The sequence below is a fragment of the Rattus rattus genome, chromosome X (assembly GCF_011064425.1).
Source record: "Rattus rattus isolate New Zealand chromosome X, Rrattus_CSIRO_v1, whole genome shotgun sequence".
Lineage (NCBI taxonomy): Eukaryota > Metazoa > Chordata > Mammalia > Rodentia > Muridae > Rattus > Rattus rattus.
Genome location: NC_046172.1, coordinates 56,632,201 through 56,645,483, shown reverse-complemented (window position 1 = coordinate 56,645,483; position 13,283 = coordinate 56,632,201). Strand labels below are relative to the sequence as shown.

General features: G+C 40.0%; 2 protein-coding genes, 1 non-coding gene and 1 pseudogene across 4 annotated transcripts in view; 3 read left to right on the top strand and 1 right to left on the bottom strand.

Moving 5' to 3' along the window:
* The window catches only part of Ophn1 (oligophrenin 1), a 256,595-nt gene that overhangs the window by 163,461 nt on the left and 79,851 nt on the right, over positions 1-13,283 (bottom strand). The gene's annotated exons all lie outside the window — the stretch shown is intronic.
* Positions 3,243-7,525, top strand: LOC116888920 (annotated as a pseudogene).
* On the top strand, positions 10,622-10,728 carry LOC116889454. The gene has a single exon (XR_004386412.1). It is a non-coding gene; the product is annotated as a U6 spliceosomal RNA (small nuclear RNA).
* On the top strand, positions 12,383-13,270 carry LOC116888919 (chromodomain Y-like protein). Its single transcript, XM_032890167.1, has one exon. The coding sequence runs from the start codon at positions 12,383-12,385 to the stop codon at positions 13,268-13,270; it is 888 nt and encodes a 295-aa protein (XP_032746058.1).

Below are 13,283 nucleotides of genomic sequence, written 5' to 3'. Positions count from 1 at the left end.
GCCTTCCACATGTCCACCACCTTCCCTATTCACAGTTAAATGGCCATTACCTGTCAGGTTTTCCTTGACATCAATAACTTTCAGCTGGTGAATGGGCCATCCAACACATCACTCTTCTGGCCACTGTAGGCATTCTTTCAGGACTTAGACAAGGAACAATAGGAGTGGGGGTTTCTTTGCATCAGTTATCCTCTCTGTCTAACCAGCTCTCAGAAAGTCTTACAGAAATTTCAGATCAGCTTGACACCATTAGGGACCACCTAGATGCCCTGGCCAAAGAGATACTCCAAAATCGAAGAGGGCTAGATCTCTTGATTGTTATAAAGGGAGCAAACTATGCTTTCCACCACACACAATGCTGTTTCTATGAAAAAATCTAGGCTAGTTGAAGATAGTATCCAAAGACGTAGGAACCAGGCTCAGAATTCAACAACAAGCTCCTCCTCCTGGCTTCCCCCACACCCCTACACACACACACACACACACACACACACACACACACACACACACACACACACTACCTCCCTCCTTACTGGCCTCTATGCTTTACCCTGTCTTTTCAACATTTTACAGAAGTTCTTCCTGGATCAAATCACCACCATTACTCACACAGAAGACAATAAAAATATTTCTTCTGTAGTCACTCCAGACTCCAAACTACAAAGTCTAAAACAATACCCACTGCACCAGCAAGAAGTAGCCAGACAGAAAATTACTCCCTCTGCTCTCTGTATGTGCATCCTCTCCCCAAAAGGATGGCCATAAAAACAGGCCAAAGTTCTCAAGAGATTTGCCCCCGTGAAGTTGGGGAAAGCGGCCAACCCCCATGGCATGCCCTGGAGCTCAGAGATTACAAAACCAGACAATCTGACTTTTCCCCACCCTGCAGTTTCAAAATTCAGTTTATACCAAAAGCAGCTTCTGGGTTTGGCAAAGGCCTGCTCACTGCTCTCCACTGTAAAATCTGCTTCTCAGAACCTGCATGGTGGGCACACTCTCCCATTCTCAGGAGGTTTGCGGGGGGTGGGGGGGAGGTAATCAACCTCTTAGGACTAATAAAATGTACTCTCACTGTTTGAGGACAAACTGAGTCTTTGGCCTTTCATTTCTCTCTGCTGGCTCATTTCTTATTATATCTTTTGCAAATACATAAGAAAAGGCTTGAGTGTTATTTATTCAAGGAAAAAAAATGGAATCTCATTTGTGGTACACACAAAATTTATCCGAGGAAATCCATCATCTTCTCATTTTGCAGCAATACTGGAAACAGCATAACAACTGCAATAACTGTGAACCCAGAGCTCGGAAGCTCAAATGGGAGCAAAATAGACCTAGAGCTTTTTAAGTCCTAACTCGTCTTTTCTCTATTCATCCAGTTTGATGGATCCCGAGAGCGCCATTGCCCAACTTGAAGCTAATTCTGCCTAAAAGACAGTACGGAGAGTGCCAAAAACAATCAGCCGCAATTGTTTTAAATTGCAGTAGCATGAAGCAGCTTAGCAAACTGATTTAGTAGAGTGCACTCAAAATACTTGCTTAAAAAAATGAAGAACTGAGTAGAAAATTGCATGATCACTGGTTGCTTTGAAAAGCCCCAAGCTTTTGCTAAAAATATAGAAAGATATTTTTGCATTCAAGGCACGTGCCTTGAGATGTGTGAATGCCCAAGATAGACTTGAGACCCTGATCATCTATGACTAAGCATGCGCAAGCCAAAAGAAACGCATAAGGTAAACTAACATCAAATTATAAACCTTCTGGCTGAGCACTAAAGACATATCCAAGAACACATATGGCATGCTGCGACAAACATCAGTTTATTTAGTCAAATTGTTGCCCAAACATTTAGATGGCCAATGACTTCAGTAGGTTCACAAAAAAAGTATACCCGCTTTACAGAATTTCTAAATCTAAAATGTCAATAAATAAGCAAACAGTGAACCCTATCGGCAAACTCTGGAGGTAAGAAATGATTTAATTTTATGAATAGACAAGTTTTATTATTTTGAAATACTTACTTTCAAAAGATTCTATTTCTATTTTATGCATATATATTGCCTGCATACATGTCTATACACCATATGTAGTGCCTGTTGAGAATTAGCTGTGGGATCCTCTGGAAAGGTAGTCATAGTTGATTGTGAGCTGGCATATTGGTAATAGGAACTGAACCCAGGTTTTCTAGAAGAGCAACAAGTACTCTTAAACACAACCATCCTTTTAACCCCTATACACTTCTTAATTATACTTTGTACACACAGGCATCAGAGGACAACTTTCAGAATCACTTCCCTCCCTTCTACCATATCGGTTCCAGAGATCAAACGCAGGTTGTCATATGCCATTACTTACCAAGCCAATGCATAGGCCCGATGTTTAGGTCTTAAGAAAACTTGAGACAGACACAGAAACAGTAGACAGTTCATGTTCAAAACCAGTATGTATTTAATGCAAATTGCCCCCTGAAATTTACCATGAAATTAGTAACAAAATGGGAGGTGGTTTCAAAATAATATTTTACACAAAACTCTGCTTATCCTTCCATCACTTGAAAGGTACTGGGAGAAGAATTTGTAATTCAATGCTAACTTTGGTTACATAGCCAGTTCAAGGATACCCTGGGCCACATGAGATCCTGTCTTTTAAAACATAAACAAAACAGGACGGAAGCTATGGCTCAGTGATTAAAGGTACTTCCTGCTGGATCCATCCCCGTGGCAGACTACTTGCTGTTCTCCCCTTCTGCCTCTATTCCCTTGAAACTGTGCAGAACTCTCTAGGATGCAGTCTTCCTTCCACACCCCATCACTGTGTGTCACCTACCAGTATCTAGATGTCCTCTCTCTACTTGAGATCTCTGACACCGCCAACCTGAAAACTAGTAGGTGTTCTTTACTTTCCTTGCTGTCCTGCATTTGAAATTACCCAGTCTCATCCACAGTCCTGGAACAGACTCCACCCCCTAGGGATTCTACCTAATCTCAAGGCCTCTCTCAGTCCCAGCCCCACTTCAAGCCCATCTTTATTCCTATCAGTTCCCGATACTTAGGAACACAGTCTATCTGGGACACCCGCCCCCAGAGGCCATATCTAAAAAGGACTCAGAAGTACTCCCTACCAGGCAAGCCATAGCCACTTTGTTTTTCTAATATCCAGAGAGGGCAACAGAAACGGAGAAACTTAACCCCCACCCAAGGACGAACAGATATCAACACTGAGAATCACAAGCATCTCAAACCCAGATGCCTAGACACCAGCACAAAAAACACAATCATGAGCACCCAACACAATATGACTCCACCAAAACCCAGTACCACTACTACAGTAGCCCTGAGAAATGCAATATATCTGAAGCACAAGGCAAGGCCTTCACAATAGCTACCAGGAATATATCCAATGACCTTTATGAAGATATGAATAAATCCACTAAGGAAGTCTGTGAAAACACAAGCAAGCAGTGGAATGAAATGATGAAGACAGTTCAAGACAGCAAGGTAGAAAACCCCAATTGATGCAAAACTGGGAATGAAAACTTCAGGAAGTCAAACAACGTTAAGTCTCACCAACAGAAAATCTCAGGCACTAAAGATATGTTAACAGAAATGTATACCTCAGTCAAAGAAAATAGTGAACAAAACATGAGGAAATCTGGGACACTATAAAAAGATAAAATCTACAAAAATAATGGAAATAGAAGAAGGAGAAGAGACCCAGGTTAGAATTACAGAAAACAACAACAACAACAACAAAAACAGAAGAAAATTATACAAACCTAAAGAAAGAGTGGCATACCCAGGGAGGCCCCAACCTCTCAGAGGCAAAAAAGGGGAGGGACTCTGAGGGGAGACCAGGAGGTAGGACAATGTTTGGGATGTAAATATAAACAACAAAAGAGACACATTTGAAAACAGGATCCATCCTTCTGTTGTATCCAAGAGACACACTTTACATCACCACAGGGTAAAAGGATGGGAAAAGATGTGCCAAACAAATGGACCCAAGAAGGAAGCAGAGTAGCCATTTTTATTATCTGACAAAATAGACTTCAAGCCAAAACTAATCAGAAGAGACAGGGAAGAGTACTGCATACTCCACAGAAAAATCCACCAAAAGGACAGTGCAATTTTTAACATCTGTGCATCAAACACTAGGGCATCCAAATTTGTAAAAGAAGTACATCTGCCTCTTAAATCATATACTGACCCTCATAAACTGATACTGGGTGACTTCAATATCCCATTCCCACCAAACTAAAAACTAGAATGTTTCAGCTAACTGATATTGTAAACCAACTAACTTTATAGATATTTGCAAAGCACTTCACCCAAACACAAAAGACTATATCTTCTAAACACCTCATGGAACTTTCTACAAAACCGATTACACTGCTCAGAAAGCAAGGGTCAACAGATAAAAGAAAATTGAAATACCCTATATCCTATTCTGACCACCACAGATTAAAGCTAAATATTAATAGAAACAGAAAGTTTACAGACTTATGGATACTGAACAATGCACTACTAAATGAAAAATCTGTCAAGGTAGATACTAATAATAGTTAAAACTTTTAAATATTGAATGAAAATGAAAACACAATATACCCAAACTTATAAGACACCATGAATGTGTTTCCAAGAGCCAAGTTCATAGCACTATGTGCCTTTATAAAATAATTGGAGAGGTCTCACATTAGCAACTTAAATGGCAAAACTGAAAGCTTCAGAAGGAAAAGAATGAATGACATCCAAAAGGAGTAGACAACAAGAAATAACCTGACTCAGGACTGAGATAAAATATAAACAAAAATGATACAAAGACTCAGTGAAACTGAAGAGTTGGCTCTTTGAGAAAACCAGGAAGATTGATAAAACCTTGACCAAATTAAAGATCCAAATTAACAATAAGGAAACAATCCAATTGAAAACAGTAGTAAGATGATCTAGGCTCATACCTATCATCATATGCTAGTGGGAATATGGACGATTACCACTCTTATTACTGGTGAGAATTAAAAATGGTGCAGCAGGTTGGGAAGACAATTTGGCCCATTGTAAAACTAAACAATAACCTGGCATGGTGGGCCAAACCTACAATTCCAGCTGTTAGGAGGCTCATGCAAGAAGATCTTCAATTTGAGGCCAGTCTAAGCTACGTAGTGAGTTCCAGACCAGTGTGGTCTGCATAGGAAGACCTTATCTGAAAATATTAATAATATTTTAAATCTACCTAAATATAACAAATCACAGTAATCACAGTCCTTGCTATTTTACCACATAAAAGACATATTACCAGGTCACCCTCTTCCCCCCTTTTGGGCTGGAGGCCCCACATTTTATGTTTTCCTCACAGTCAATCAAAATAGGAAAAAAAAAATCCCAGGACCTCTCTGGCCTTGGCCGCTGCTTCCCACATCCTCTCCTGCTGCTGCTTTTGCTTCTCAGCATATGGAAGGCAGCAGGAAACCCCACCTGAGGTCCTAAACAACACTATGACTGACAGGTGATTTGGCTTCTCCACAGTTAGGAGCACTAAACTGATGGGAGGTTTTGTCAGCTACACCTACAACTATAAAAGACGGAGCCCGTAATCTAGTACAGATTCCACGTGCTGCTACTTCAGGTGGGCAGTAGGTCCTTCCCCTTCAGAATTTGCAGAATCAACAAATATTTTCAGTTGTACCAGGATCAGATTCATCAAATAATACAGTGTCCAAACGTTCAATATCAAGTAATACCACAGATTCAGTCAACAGACACTCGGCAGGTTCAGATTGGCTTCAGAGGCTCCTCAGATAATGGGGGTATAAATCAAGAAAGCAGCCAAATTCAAATCATTCCTGGCTCTAATCAAACCTTACTTGCCTCTGGCCCACCTCCTGCTAATATCCAGAATCTTGTACCACAGACTGGTCAAGTCCAGGTTCGGGGAGTTGCCAATTGGTGGCTCACCATTTCTTGGCCAAACTCAAGTAGTTGTCAATGTGCCTCTTGGTCTGCCAGGAAATATTACCTTTGTATCAATCAATAGTGTCGATCTAGAGTCTTTGGGACCCTTGGGAAGTTCTAAGACAATGACTGTAGGCATTAATGCCGATGGACATTTGACAAACATAGGACAAGCTATGGATAGTTCAGACAATTCAGAAAGGACTGGTGAGCAGGTTTCTCCTGATATTAATGAAACTAATGCAGATACAGACTTATTTGTGCCAACATCCTCTTCATCACAGTTGCCTGTTACAATCGATAGTACAGGTATATTACAGCAAAACACAAACAGCTTGACTACTACTAGTGGACAAGTCCATTCTTCAGATCTTCAGGGAAATTATATCCAGTCGCCTGTTTCTGAAGAGACACAGGCTCAGAATATTCAGGTTTCTACAGCACAGTCTGTTGTACAGCATCTACAATTAGAAGATTCTTGACAGCCAACCAGTCAAGCCCAAATTGTGCAAGGTGTTACACCACAGACAATCCATGTGTGTAAGCCAGTGGTCAAAATATATCACAACAGGCTTTGCAAAACCTTCAGTTGCAGTTGAATCCTGGAACTTTTTAATTCAGGTACAGTGACCCCTTCTGGATAGATAACCTGGCAAACATTTCAAGTACAAGGGGTCCAGAACTTGCAGAATTTGCAAATACATAATACCACCGCCCAACAAATTACTTTGACGACTGTTCAGACACTCCTGCTTGGTCAAGTTGCAGCAGGTGGAGCGGTTGACTTCAACTCCAGGTAGCCTAAGCGCTGGTCAGTTGCCAAATCTACAGACAGTTACAGTAAATTCTATAGATTCTATCTATCCAGGAGAGAATGCTGACAGTCCTGAGATATTAGGACCGAGGAGAAAGAGCCTGATCCAGAAGAGTGGCAGCACAGTGGTGATTCTACACTGAATACCAATGACCTAACACACGAGTACAAGTGGTAATTGAAGAAGGGGACCAACAACATCAAGAAGGAAAAAGACTTTGGAGGGTAGCGTGCACCTGTCACAACTGTAAAGAAGATGGTGGGAGAGGGAAAAAGAAGCAACACATTTGTCATATAGCAACATGTGGTAAAGTCTATGGGAAGACCTCACATCTGAGAGCACATCTGTGTTGGCACATCTGGGGAGCGCCCTTTTATTTGTAACTGGATGTTCATGGTAAAAGATTTACACTGAAATGAATTGCAGAGGCACAGAAGAACACATACAGGTGAGAAGAAATTTGTTTGTCCAGAATGTTCAAAACCCTTCATGAGAAGTGACCTCCTTGCCAAACATATTAAAACACATCAGAATAAAAAAGTCATTCACTCTAGCTGTACAGTGCTAGCATCTGTGGAAGCTGGGAGAGATGATACCTTGATTACTGCAGGAGGAACAACACTTATCCTTGCAAATATTCAACAGGGGTCTGTGTCAGGGATAGGAACTGTCAATGCTTCTGTCACCAGCAATCAAGACATCCTTACCAACACTGAAATACCTTTACAGCTTGTCACAGTTTCTGGAAATGAGACAATGGAGTAAATACACAAATAGTTATTCCTTGTGATTAATTTTATACAGTAGTAAGAATATTGTTCCTAAAAAAAAATAGTGGTTCCTCTTACACTTCCCTAGTGTTTGTCTTGGACTTGAATCAGATTCTAAGTTTTTGTCATGATACATGAGTGTCTGCCAAAGGTATATTGCTTAAAAATTTGGTTTCCAATGTGATATTCTTAAGAGATGGCATGGCTTGGCAGAACATAATGGGAGCCAGTGGAAACTTTAGCCTCAGTGGTAATAAGGGAGTTTTCAGGGACCCTCAGATATTTTAAGTGCAAGTTGTTATAAAAAGTCTAGTCCTTCCACATTTTCTCTTTGGCTTCCTTCCATCATGTAATCTCTCCCTCTCATGCACACTCCCACATTGGTGCCACCTCACCATCTCCTGTGATCTTATGTAGCTACAGGGGTAGTTGCCAAAGAGAGAATCAATGCAACTGTATGATATTGGGCTGTGAGCTGTTTGACTGTGATTTAAGTAAACCCTTCATAAAACATAATCTCACTTGTTTTGTGAGGACAAGAGAAAATGTACAAGTATGCAGGTTTGCTCTAGTCAGTCTTCTCACCACACCAGATGTCATCATTTACTATTACAATTTACCACCAGTTCCTAAACTTGGAGACAAGGTGACTTTATATGTCTCTTTATAACATTGTAGGGGAACTTTAATTTTCAATATCCCAATATCTGTGGTTAGTTTTTATATCAGTATGATGTCTATTTCTTCATTTATAAAGCAATGATAATAATATTGGATCTCAGTATATTATTTTAGAATTAATTGAAGTGTTTCGGGTGTGTTACCCAACAGAATGCCTGGTATGTATGTAATGGAAGTGTATTAAAAATATTAATTATCAGAAAAAATTCTTAAGATACCTTTTTATTGATGTGCAAAAATTTTTTGGATTGACAGTAACTTGGTTATACATGACACTGAAATGCCTTACTTTGTATGATATCCCATAGTATATTAAAAGTGGTAAAATTTGTGTGGGCTTTGTAGGTACTTTTGGAATCTAGAAGAAATGAAATTTTACCAAGTTATATAAAGAGAACATTGAATTTAACAATGCAAATGGTAGTCTAACCAAATGCATCAATACTGTGTAATTTAGTGTAAAAATGAGAAACTGTTGGTATTTATTTATTGTAAGATAAAAATGTTGGTGGGTAAAAGAAATCATGGTATAAATTTTTGTAATTTTATTGATTACTGGAATTTTTATTATAAATAACTGACAAAACCAAGTTTCAAGCAAATATTACATACTGATAGGCTTTTATTTAGCTTTATCAATTTGTCATTTTGAACCTAATTATTTTAATTAGGTTAACTGTATAATATTTTAAGCATTGCTCTTATAAGATTTTGAAAACTACATTTTAACATGGACCTTTAGGGACAATCACCTTTTAAATACTGTTGAAAAGCCATGTTTAAGATTTAATTTGCCAAAATAATGTCTTGTTAATATTCATTCAATAATGAAGTTGGGCAATATAATCCCATATTTTAAAAGTGTGGTTGAAAATTGTAAAAATGTTCTAGTGAATTACCTTTTCTAAGTTTGGAGGACAAAAAAAAAAATAAAAAAAGGTGCAGTGTGTCTTAGCAAGATTTTTTTAAAAACCAATCTTGTTTCCAAAACTGTGTCTGCTAGGGCCTTAAAAAGCCATTGTTGTAACCAACAATATATGTGAAAACATAACAAATCACTTCCACAATGACTATATACTCAACTGTATGGATACTAAATATAGAAATTGGAGACTTTAAGATATTTAAGGTTTTTTTTTTTTAAATCTAGATAGTCTGTACTTAAATATCAAATCCATTTTTTTTGTTGTTTCCTCCCTTAAATTTATATGTATCCAATACATTTAAGAAATTTATGTTTTAGAGGAATGGATACAGAAAATGTGGTACATCTACACAATGGAATATTACTCAGCTATCAAAAACAACGAGTTTATGAAATTTGTAGGCAAATGTTTGGAATTGGAAAAATATCATCCTGAGTGAAATAACTCCAATCACAGAAAGACACATGAAGGCACTCATTGATAAGTGGCTATTAGCCCAAAATGCTTGAATTACCTAGATGCCGAACAATGAAAACTCTAAGACGGATGATCAAAAATGTGAATGTTTCACCCTTCTTTAAAAGGGAACAAGAATACCCCTTGGCAGGGAAGAGAGAGGCAAAGATTAAAACAGAGACCGAAGGAACACCCATTCAGAGCCTGCCCCACATGTGGCCCATATATATACAGCCACCCAATTAGATAAGATGGATGAAGCAAAGAAGTGCAGAAGTGTAGATCGCTCCTGAGAGACACAGCCAGAATACAGCAAATACAGAGGCGAATGTCAGCAGCAAACCACTGAACTGAGGAATGGGACCCCTGTTGAAGGAATCAGAGAAAGAACTGAAGAGCTTGAAGGGCCTGGAGACCCCATATGTACAACAATGCCAAGCAACCAGAGCTTCCAGGGACTGCCATCACCTAAAGACTACCATGGACTGACCTGGACTCTGACCTCATAGGTAGCAAATGAATATCCTAGCAAGAGCACCAGTGGAAGGAAGCCCTGGGTCCTGCTAATACTGAACCCCAGTGAACTAGACTGTTGGGGAGGCTGCAATGGGGGAGGTGGGAGGAACACCATAAGGGAAGGGAGGGGAGGATGTTTGCCTGGAAACCGGAAAGGGACAACTTCTGAAAATGCATATAAGAAATATTCAAGTTAATAAAAATTAAAAAAAAAAAGAAAAAAAAGAAATTTATGTTTTATTGTGCTGTGTTTTTAATTACTGTTTATACTTTCAATTAAAAATGTACAAAATAAAATTACCTTGCTGGTCTGGTAAGAGCTCTACAATTTTCCTACATATATGTATAACTACAGCAGTTCATCTATTTCAAGAAGTTGGATTCTATTCATTTGTTATCTTGAAGACCTCCTCAGATTTAAAGACTATTTACTGTATGTTTAAAGTATATTATAACAGTGTAGTTGTTAATAAAACAATTTTTTCTAAAAAAAAAAAAAAAAAGTATTCCCAGTGGTCACTTTGTTGGCACATATACTAAAGTTGAAATGATATGGAAAATGCTAGCATGGCACTGCACAAGGATGGCAGGCACATTTGTAAAGCAGTTATACTTTTGTAAAATCTGTGCTATGTGTAAGTGAATGTCTTATTTTTTTATTTTTTAATGTTTTTAGACAAATTTTTAGTTGAAATTTTCTAGGCAACAAAAACAGTCCAAATTCATAAAATATGTCTACACAAAAATCTGCTCAAAGACATTTATAACGCTGTTATTCATGAGTTATAAAACTTGGAAGCAACAAAATGTCTTCAATTTAGATGTGTAGGTAAGTAAACAAATGTGATGCCTATGGACAGAGAATGAGAACCATGAGGAAAAGAGATGAGCTTTTTTCAACCACTGTTTTCTTGAGTAGAGAAATGGTTGTGTTTCTTTTCACTATCAGTTGTGTTCCCTCACTCTCAGTTGTTTAAGTATGTATGTGAGAAAGTAGAGCGGATTATAAATAAGAATCACTGGAAATGGGGAAAACAGGAAACAGAAGCCAGACTAGCTCCCCCCCCCCCGGGAAAGGCTGTTAACAGTCGGGTTATATCCTATGAACCGGAAGTACCTCCTGTTGAACGGACTACCTATTGTCTGGAGCACCAGATGAAACGCAATTTAGCTGCGGGCAATAGGATCTTCCACAGCAGCACCAAAAAGTCTATCAATCTTCAGGTGAGCCAATACCTGCCTTTCCCTAAGGCCTCTCTTTTTCTAAGACCACCAAATCCAAAGACTAGTTTTCAAATGCTTACTAGAAGCTCAGCAAAAATGTTCCACCTCTCCATAGCAAAGACCGAGGACTCCATTCGCGCAGGCGCGGAGGTAGCCAGTCCTAGAAGCTCAGTTAAGAAAAGGAAACAGGTGGCTGACTTCAAGACTAAGAACCAAAAAAGACTCAGGGGAGATGAGCAGGGTCATCGGGACATGCCAACCCAGAAAGAAGACACAGAGGTATCCAATGGGGCTTTTCTGGCCCTCGGAGAGAAAGCAGAAACCTCTAGAAATCCACAAATAAACCTGCAAGCCTCTGGCCTAGAGACCGTAGCCATGACAACACGCTTGGCCGTTGCCAGAAAAACACAGTCTTTGTGTGACCCAGTGACCACAGCCATGGTCAAACACAAGTCCATTCACACAGAGAGCCAGTTGAAGCCTGGTTCTGTGATCACATCCATGTCCACGCGATCGGGCATTGCCCAAAAGAGGCCATCTTCAGTAGGCCCAATGACCGGAGCCGTGAGTACACGCTTGGCCATTGCCAAAAAAAGTCAGTCCTCGTCTGGCCTGGTGACCAAAGCCATAGCCACATGCTCGGCCGGTGACATAAAATGTCCCAAAGCCATGGTCACGCCATCAGCCACAACCAGAAAAAATGAATTTCCATCAAGCCTGGTACTTGCCGAAAATGGTCCGTCTTTATCTGACCTAGTGACCACAGCCAAGTCAACAGACTTGACTGTTACCAGAAAGAGTCAACTGCTATCTGGTCAAATAACTGCCCCCGTTGCTATGCATTTGGTGGCTGCCCAAAAAAAAGCCAGTCTCTATCTGGCCCAGTGATAACTGCTACATCCACTCAGTTGGCTGTTGCTAGCAGAAGTCACTCTTCATTTTTCCATGAGACTGCAGCCTTGGACACACCTTTAACAACTGCTACTACAGGACGATCTCCATCTGGGGATAGAGCTAACAAGAAACAACCAGTTACAGAAACAACTAACATGGAGAAGCTAGTCTCAGAGGAGATAGCCAAGAAATGGCAACCTACCCGCAAGAAAATTGCTCCTGAAAAGCAGCTGCGTTTCAGTGTAAGGCTGACAGAGAGTTCCTCCAGATTCAAAGATATTGTGGTAAAGAAGCAAGATGGCTTCACCCACATTTTTTTATCCACAAAATCATCGGAAAATAACTCACTTAACCTAGAAGTGATGAAAGAAGTTCAGATTGCTCTGGCCAAAGCTGCTGCTGATGACAGCAAGCTGGTATTGCTCAGTGCCATTGGCAGTGTCTTCTGTTTTGGCCTTGATTTTGCTTCTTTTATACACTGTCTCACCAGGAACAAGAAAAGAGAAAGCACTAAGATGGCAGGAGCGGTCAAAAAATTTGTGAATACTTTCATTCAGTTTAAGAAGCCTATTATTGCTGCCGTCAATGGCCCAGCCATGGGACTGGGAGCATCTATATTGCCTCTTTGTGATATGGTTTGGACAAATGAAAAGGCTTGGTTTCAAACACCCTATGCCACCTTTGGACAGAGTCCAGATGGCTGTTCCAGCTTTACATTTCCCAAGATTATGGGAGAAGCTTCTGCAAATGAAATGTTACTCGGTGGGCGGAAGCTAACAGCACAGGAAGCATGTGATAAGGGCCTGGTCTCCCAGGTATTTTGGCCACAGACCTTCAACCAAGAAGTCATGATTAGAATCAAGGAGCTCGCCTCATGTAATACAGCTGTCCTGGAGGAGTCAAAAGCCTTACTGCGCTTTAACACTAAGTTGGAGTTGGAGCAGGTCAATGAGAGGGAGTGCACAGTGCTGAAGAAAATTTGGGGCTCTGCAGAGGGGATAGATGCCATATTAAAATACTTGCAGAAGAAAGTGGAGTACTGATTGACTGGACTGC

Excerpts from the sequence above, each read along its gene's own strand:
- LOC116888919 (XM_032890167.1), top strand. The coding sequence starts at position 12,383 with ATGGAGAAGCTAGTCTCAGAGGAGATAGCCAAGAAATGGCAACCTACC.